The sequence below is a fragment of the Microplitis demolitor genome, chromosome 3, assembly GCF_026212275.2.
Source record: "Microplitis demolitor isolate Queensland-Clemson2020A chromosome 3, iyMicDemo2.1a, whole genome shotgun sequence".
Taxonomy (NCBI): Eukaryota; Metazoa; Arthropoda; class Insecta; order Hymenoptera; family Braconidae; genus Microplitis; species Microplitis demolitor.
Window position 1 is genome coordinate 11,485,116 of NC_068547.1, and position 9,360 is coordinate 11,494,475.

General features: G+C 32.5%; 1 protein-coding gene across 1 annotated transcript; it reads right to left on the reverse strand.

Annotated features, from left to right (window-relative positions):
• Positions 1 to 1,335: 1,335 nt before the first annotated feature.
• LOC128667421 (zinc finger MYM-type protein 1-like) lies at positions 1,336 to 3,915 on the reverse strand. The gene has a single exon (XM_053737174.1). The coding sequence runs from the start codon at positions 3,913 to 3,915 to the stop codon at positions 1,336 to 1,338; it is 2,580 nt and encodes an 859-aa protein (XP_053593149.1).
• Positions 3,916 to 9,360: the final 5,445 nt, after the last annotated feature.

Here is a 9,360-nt window from a genome sequence, read left to right on the forward strand (position 1 = left end):
GGTGGGATGAGTGGGGCGTGCTATATTATGAGTTACTCAAACCAGGAGAAACCGTTACTGGAGAACGCTACAGTTGTCAATTAAAAAAATTAGCAGATGAAATCAACATTAAAAGACGATTTGCGGGACAAAAACCTCGACCAGTGATACTGCAGCATGATAACGCCAGGCCTCATAGAAGTTCAATCGTCCACCACACTATAAATGATTTACAGTGGGAAGTTTTACCGCACCCGGCGTATTCACCAAACCTTGCACCGTGTGATTTTCACGTATTCCGTTCATTGCAAAATTACTTGGCTGACAAACACTTACAAAATGAAAACGAAATGCAAAAAACAATAGATGATTTCATTTCGACAAAAGATCAAGCCTTTTATCGCCGTGGGATCCATCAGTTGCCTGAGCGTTGGCAAAGGGTAGTAGATGCTGATGGTGGTTATTTTGATTAAAATTTGTATTTTATTTAAAATTTTTAAATATATTTTTTTTTGACAAAAAACGAGTAGAACTTTTTTGTACACCTAATAAATATTTCTACCGGAATAATTGACAAATTATTTATATAAAAAGTATATTTGATACAAGTACACATATATATCTTATGAAGGAAAAAATTTAACATGTATAAGGGACAAGGTAAAGTTATTTGTGGCACCTATATTCAAACTCACCGATAGTGTTTGGTTTCATACATTGATACCGCCACCACATTGTGTGTTACTAAAGTGAACGACGCCATTATTATTGCTACAGTGACTTCTTATTTAACGTGAAACCAAACTATTTACTAATAAAAATAAATGATTTTATATTATTTTAATCAAAATAACAAACATGAGATACGCATGGATCCACTGGATTGTTGAAAATAAGTTTGATGTAATACCTACATCTAAAATCTCTTCGACAACATTAAAGGAAGAAGATCTAACCTCTCTAATCAGGTGGATAAAAAAATAAACAATCATCCAAGTATTCCGTTCGAATTTTAGAAATTGTTAGTAAGTATTATTCGATTTTATTGTAAATAATTAATCAAAATCTATCAGTGAATCACCATAGTTAAAGACTATTTTAGAATATATTGGAAATTGAAGGAAGCTATTTTAGATATAACACTGAAAAAAATATTTATTTGAGCCAAATATAGCGTATATTTTGATATGGCCAAATAAATATTCAATTGTGAGCAGTGCCGGTTTTAGTACTAACAGCGCCCTGGGCGAGATTTCTACGGCGCCCCCTAATTGCAATTCAAACCCATACGAAAAAAGGCGAAGGATAATAATGAAATAACCATTTATGAAAAGAAATAAACATTTATTAAAAAAACTAATAAAATTTTACTTTTCTAGCCTTTCTATCGGCGAACTCTTTTATTAAGTTATCAAAGTCGATGTTTTCAGCTATTTCATTTTCGATCGACAAAGTTGCCAAGTTTGTCAATCTAGATTGTGATATCGTCGATCGCAGATAGGTTTTTATTAGCTTAAGCTTAGAAAAACTCCTCTCTCCACTAGCAACCGTTACGGGAATAGTTAATAATATTCGTAATGCTATCCAAACATTTGGATATAGTTCTTTTAAGTTGCGGTCTTTAATAAAATTTAAAACAAAAACAGGAGTAACCACTTTCTGATCAGGCAAAAACGATTTCAGACTTATGAGTTCATCGCACAACATACATCCATCTATATCTGATTTGGAATTTACATTTAATTTCAATTGAAGATCACTACAGAGTTTGATAAGGTCGTGTTTTTCTGGAATCTGTTTTAAATTATACAAAAAAGACCAAGATTCCGAGTACTCACATAACTGTTCAAATCTTTCGTTGAGTGAAGTTAACGTCGTGTCCAAAAGACAGTTGAAAAATTCAAACTCAAATTTTTTTTCTGGAGAAGTTATAGGCTCATCTTGGGCAGTTTCACCAGCTTGGCGCTTAACACGTCGAATTCTTGTTGTCGCTCTAAACACAGGTTCTATTTCTAACTCTTCAGCCAATTCCTTCGCAGTTAGAATGGCGCTTTTAAAGCCTGTATTTCTATATTCTTCCAAGAAATTGCAGCATTTTTTCAGCATGTCTGTGCATTTACCGAGATCCATGTCTGTTGATTGTAGAGATTTACTAACGACATTAATTTGAAAAAGTATGTCATACCAGACAACCAATGAAACTATGAAGCCGAAATCTTTTAGCTGTTCGGCTAGAGTAGTAGCCTCATGAGAGACTTGAACATCAGTTTGCTGAGTTTCGATAGCCAAAGTGATTAAAGCGTCATGGACGGCGCTAATTTGATAACGGACTGCTTTAACACTGCCTATTCTTGCTTCCCAACGCGTGTCACTGAGTTTTTTTATAGTGTACAATCCCAAGTGATCGGTCAGAATTTTCCATCGATGAACAGAAGCTGAAAACAACGTAAACAACCTCTGAAGTACTCCAAACAAAGTGACAGATTTTACAGATGACTTAGCGGCATCGCATAGTACGAGATTGTAGCTATGACAGCCACACGGTACATATACAGCTAAAGGATTTATGTCCAGAATTCTTCTTTGAACTCCAATATTTTTTCCTTTCATGTTTGCTCCGTTGTCATAGCCCTGACCTCTACAATCGTTCAATTCCAGTCCGTATTTATTTAAAATATCAATAATAACTTCAGTCAGCCTTTCACCAGTCGACTCATTAACAGGTATAAATTCTATGAAATGCTCTTTTACTGATATTTTATCGACATCTGATGATAAATCAACAAATCGTATTGTCAGTGAAAGCTGTTCTATATGACTAATGTCCGGAGTACAGTCAGCTATAATAGAATAATATTTCGATTTCTTTGCACGTGATATGATTTCTGACTTCACTTTTTCACCCATCAGCTCTATTAATTCATTTTGAATGTCTTTTCCGCAATAGTGGTCAGAAACATCACCCTTTACAGCTAAACGCAAGTGCTCCTCCATAACTGGATCAAATTTGGCTAGTAGTTGTACTAAACCCAAGAACTTTCCATTATTTGGCGTATATAGTTTGTCGGAAGTACCTCTAAACGCCATATTGTTTTCAGCTAAATACAGTGTAATATGCATTAATCTAGACAAAATATTATTCCACCTTGTAGTTTCCTTTCTAATCAAATGTTGCTCTTGACAATCTATTGTTTTTCCCGTTTTTAATCTTAGTTCAGCCTCAATCCATGAGAGGTAAAACTTCTTATGAAAAGTGCTACTTTCATGAACTTTTAACATTTCTGATAAGTGTTTCCAGTCGTTATATCCTTCAGATGCTAAATTCGACGTTGAGCTGCTATCAAATAGCCGGCAACAAAAACAGTAAACTCGATTTTTAGAAACTGAGTATATTAACCAACGACGCTGAATTATTTCATTGTTTGCAAGTTTTTTGGTAAAATGAGAATTTGAGAAATGTCGCCCTGTATCATTTTTTGGATAATTATCAATGTGAGTTTGCACTGGGCCATTAGTTATTATATGATCAATAACTTTGCTATTTCGAGTGAGTGGCCAAGTGGCTGGATCCGATATATTTGGAGCAAGAGAACTAATGTCATCTAGAATTTGTATTTGTTGTACATCACCAATAGTGTCATCCTGAGCAGCATCTGTAATTGTAACACAACTTGTCTCCTCACTTCGGGAAACTTCGTCCACAATCTCTTCAACAGCTAACTGATCTGACTTGTCAGACAGAGACTCCACTACCGATGCATTCGCTTGTATTTCAGATGTAGATGCCACATTAAGGTCTTGATTTTTTGTTGTGATATATTTGCCTATATTCATAAACTTTTTTGTTTTTTCAAATTCCTTCTCTTTTTCTGCTTTTCGTTTTCTATATTTTGACCCAGATGGTTTTCTTTTGAAAGGATCAACGTGTTCAGACATTTTGTACTAATCAAATCTGCAACAAATTAAATCTGCGTAAGTCCGATCATTTCTATAAATTAATTAAATATAGCGCTATTGAGGGAGGACGACCAAAAATGCTTTATATTCAGTAGCCTTACCATGAGTTTGTAAAAACGTTCTCGCTATCGAAAACTATCGCTTTGTCCCTGTCATTGTGGTGCACGTGAAAGAGACAAAGCTATAGTTTTCGATAGCGAGAACGTTTTTTCAAACTCATGGTAAGGCCACAGGAAAGCGTTAGCATACACGTGAACTACGATCGAAAAATCTAGGTAAGGTAATATTGTCATGGCAGCGGAATAATTGTGAAATGTTATATTTAAAAGCTTGTGTTACGTGATAGTGCTTAGATTTGTATGAAAAAAATCACGATCATCCACTCGTTCCCGAAAAAATGACTTCTATGTACAGTCAGATGCAAAAGTCGGTGGACACTTTTCACCTTTAACACAAAGGCTTACGAATGAACAGGCTTCATCCACTTTTACACTTGACCGTACCTCCTCGACATTCATTTATTATCTCCGTGTTAAAATTTCATCAACATTATATAGTCAGTTCTAGAGATATTTTATAATATACTAGCTGTTGCCCGCGCAGCTACGCTCGCGTGGTATCCCTATTTAAACCTATAACCCTTTTTTGTCGCATCGCAATCGGTTAAAAAGTAGCCTATAGCAGTCTCATGAGTTCCAACTATACATATGTCAAATTTCATCACAATCGGTTTAGTGGTTTAGGCGTGAAGGGAAGACAAACGAACAAACAAACAAACACACTTTTCCATTTATAATATTAGTATGGATAATTTAGTTTAAATAGATTACCCCACTCCAAACATAACAAACAAACAAATGTTACCTCTTTAGTATAATAAGTAAAGATAGTTAAAATAAAATTGTACTTACCTAATTAGTGAAATAATCCGTCATGAAGCAAATACCTACTTAAACACTATTTGAATTTCAACTTTTTGGATAAAACCTATGTCACTCTGTAGTCGGCGACAAAAAGTAAAAAACATGCACTTCGTGACTTAGCGTGGACCGTCTGATTACTGCGTCTGTTTGTTTTAAAATATGTAATTACGATAACTGTTTTTAAGTGCGTGCACCGATTGAATGAATAAGAATGAGCTGTGTTCCGCTCCATCAAAAATAACGTCAACTCTTCTGAACTAAAATGTTAAAAAGAAATAGATAATGTGTTTCTCTGTGGTCGGGGATTCCCAGTAAAATGAACTGTATGAACGGATTGAGCACTGCGTTCCATTCTAGTGTTGCCAACACATCGTTTTTTTTTCACTTACAGAGATGGGAATATAAAGGGGCGCCGCTTCACGGCGCCCCTTAAAGTCCGGCACCCCTGGGCGGTCGCCCAACCGCGCCCTACCCTAACGCCGGTACTGATTGTGAGAGAGTAATAATATAATCGAGCAATTGAATTGCGTGAAATAAATGATTAATTTAGGGTAAAGAATCGATCCAATTTCTGCAAATAAAGGTTAGTTGGGTCATGTGCTCAAGTATCACCAAATTTTCCGTTATTCGTCAAAAATTTAATATCTTTAAAACAAATATATCATTTATTTACCACAAATAAATTATATATTTCAGTTAAATTATGAAATTATATGAATCAACTGTCATATTTAGTTGTACCAAATATATGTATTTGTCAGTAAGAAATATTCAAAAAAAGTCACAAAGAAATTGATTTATTTCGGACAAATATTTCTTTTTTTCGAAATGTATGACTACGTATGAGTTTCATTAGAGTTTTTATTGATTTCATGTAATCTTATACTATTTACAATTTTAGATATTTTAGCACATAGATTCTGAATCATTCAACTCAACCTCAGAAATTTACTCTGCTTTTCAATGTTTTTAATGATTCATTAAAATAATTATTTAAATAAAAGAAAAAAAGTTGTAGTACGTAATTAGAATAATTAAAATTTAATTTAATATAATTGTGTAATGAACTAATGCAGCTAATGTACTTTACTTTAGAAGTTATAATTGATAAGCTTAATCGATTGTTAATAATTCAAATTGAAAATTAAAAATGTTTTTTTTTTTTTTATAAATTTTATTATTTAATTAAGGAATAATATATTATTAAATTAATTACTATGTGTACTACATATATTTTATATACTATCAATAACTGTTTCTGCATAAATTTTTTTTTTATTTCAATATGACTTTTTTAACTTAAAAATTTAAGTCAACTAAGTCAAATTTAAGACAACGTGACTTGAATTAGACTTAGTTGGCATAAATGGGTACTAAGTAAGACAACTTAGTCAAAAGCAAGTCAAAACCGAACGTATTTTTATATCTTAAAATACGTTTTTCATTTATTAAAAAAAAAAAGAAACTTCAACTTGACTTACTTTTGTCTTCCTAGACTTGCTTTATTTCAAATTTTGAAAATTACGTCAAAATCAAGTTATTTTTTTGACCCAGATCAGCGCGATATCGACATGGTCTGAATTCATGGGTTCGATTAGATTCCTAGTTTGGGCTATCTATATTTTGCTCAATTTATCTGTAAATTGTCTTATTGAGAAAGTTGATTGTAAGTTTAGGTTTCACTATATTTTAAAATTCATCAATTTTTAAATATAGTGAAACCTAAACTCACAATTAACCTTTCCGAGAAAAAATTTTTATATATGATCATATAAAATTGTATAAAATTATTAGGGTGATTCAAAAAATAACAAATTTTTTTTTTCTTCTCGCAAACAGGTTCAAAAGTTTCATTTAGATATAAGAAGATGCCTGTAAAAATTAGAGCTCTTAATATTAACAGTAAGAGGTTCCTCATTGCACTTTTTCATTTTCCATAAGAATAACATGGAAAAATTTTTTTTTGCATCTTCTGATTTTTATAACTAGCTAACGATGCATCATAGAAAGAATCAACAGGCAGATTTTTGTAGGAAATTGAATGCTCTACAAAAAAAAGCTCATAATATTTTGTGATAAGTCTGATAGTTTCACCGGAAAAGTAAAAAGATCTCAAAATTTAATGTAAATTCAACTTCAACCTCGAATAATTTTTGAACAAATGGATCTGTCAAAAAATGATAAAAGACTTTTTTTGTAGAGCATTCAATTTCCTACAAAAACATGCTCGTTGATTTTTTCTATGATGCATCGTTAGCTAGTTATACAAATCAGAACATGCAAAAAAAATGTTTCCATGTTATTCTTATGGAAAATAGAAAAGTGCAATGTGGAACCTTTTAATGTTAATATTAAGAGCTCTCATTTTCACAGGCGTCTTCTTATATCTAAATGAAACTTTTGAACCTGTTCGCGAGAAGAAAAAAAAAATTTAGGATTTTTTGAATCACCCTAATAATTATATATAACTAGATTATATATAATTATATATAAAAAAATGGCCAAATATAATCATATATAATTAGATATAATTAGATATGGTTATATATAATTATATGTAATTTTATATGATTATATATAAAATTTTTTTCTCGGGTTATTTAAGCAACAACATTTAACAATAATATTTTACAACTTAATCGGATTGGGAAATTTTTCTAAGCTTGTTGTAAAATATTTTTATGGCGGTAGGCTTAGACTTGGAGTGGCATCTGCTCACCAAACGTAGCCACTGTCAGAGGATAGTAAAATAGTGCAATATAGAATAACGGAGTTTGTTTTGGGTCTTTCAGGTGAAGACAGTAGTTTTTGAAGAGTAAGAGTTCACAGTGCAATTAGAGTTACACTTCTGTTTGAGCTTGAGTCGCGAGCATCTCGTATCCTGCTGACCGTGTATTCGTTCTCGAGTCTAATGTTACTGTTGTGTATATTTTGTTAACTCTACGATTGAGTTGTATATTAAATGTAGTGAATGCTGTTGTACTACTTGTGTATTATAACCCATATAGTTATTTGAGTGTTGTTATTGTAATATTTAGCCTTTAGTGAATATTTAACATTGTGTAACTTTAATCTTAGTTTATACCATATTGTAATATTTGAATTATTTGTAATACTCTAGTCAATTGTGAAATTTTCTCGAGAGTAATTTTGTATGTGATGATAGTCGTTTTGTTGTTTATCTGATATCTTGTTAATTAAATAAAAATGTCTACAAATAATGGTGTTGATTATGACGATACTAAGAGTACCCCTCAACTATCTGATGAGCATCCGACATATATATATATATATATATTGTAATGGGTTTTTCACCACCGGGGATCTACCGGAGTGAAGTCCGAGTACACTTACTATTTGGCAACCTTGTTCAAAATTTTTAAGTTGGGCACCGGGTGATTTTATAATCACCAAATAAACAATTATCAAAGATGTTGACTCAGGATGGTGGATCGGGGAAAGGTCAGGCACTTAAGATTACGATAAATGATTGATCAGAATCAACACAAAAATTAGTCGTATATTACATAAACAAAATGATTGATCGGGTTCTCACAAATTATCGGTTACAAAAAAAAATCGAAATGCCGTTGTTGGCTTGACTCGATATAAACAAAATTATAAAAAAAAATCGTAATTGATCGAAACAAAGTCAGTTCATTGCTCGGAAAAAACAATCGTTTGACGAAATTAAAATACACTTATTTTATTTCACAAACACACATACGACGTAGTTCTTAACGAAATACTCGACCGGTGACGTCAGAGTATTTTACATGGCGAGACTCGGCTGCCGCAACGAATGAGAAAGAGATAATCCGCACTTCTCAGAAATACTTGAATGAAATAAAACAAAATAATATTTCATACCTATTACCATATTAATTATTAAATTAATTATTATTTACCGAAAACGCGTTTCACTTGTTCCAAACACAAAATCAGTCGGTCTCACACTTGATCAGTTCTCGTGCCGAGGTTTTGGCTTATTCACATGTTCACGACGGTGGTTATTTGTTCACAAAACTTTATTTATCGCAATTAATTGTTCGTTGATCGGTCGGATTGTTCTTAAAGTCGAAAGTCGCGTTGTTCAAGAGTCGGAATCAAAATTGTTCGTTTGGTCGAGCTGAAGTGTTCAAAAAAAAAAAAACATGACCGTTCAGTACGGAGTCTATCCCGGATCTCTCATCCCGATCCATGCGTTGGATCAATTAGTCGGTCGACGTCGAAATTATTGATTCTAGATGTCACTAGAATTTGCTCACCCGGTAACTATTGATGATTTCAAAGAAATTCAAACTACGAGTCGATGTCGAAGTTTTCATCATGTTACAATATATATATGTAGTAGTCTATTTCGTTGTATTAATAGTTTATTTAAGTTTATAACTACACCCTTTACAATGCTCGATTAATGTTAACTGATTTCCACAATAATTGATAAAACCCGTAGAGTGTAGTTACCGATAATGTGATACAATTTATTAAATCCAAAAAT

Excerpts from the sequence above, each read along its gene's own strand:
- LOC128667421 (XM_053737174.1), bottom strand. The coding sequence starts at position 3,915 with ATGTCTGAACACGTTGATCCTTTCAAAAGAAAACCATCTGGGTCAAAA.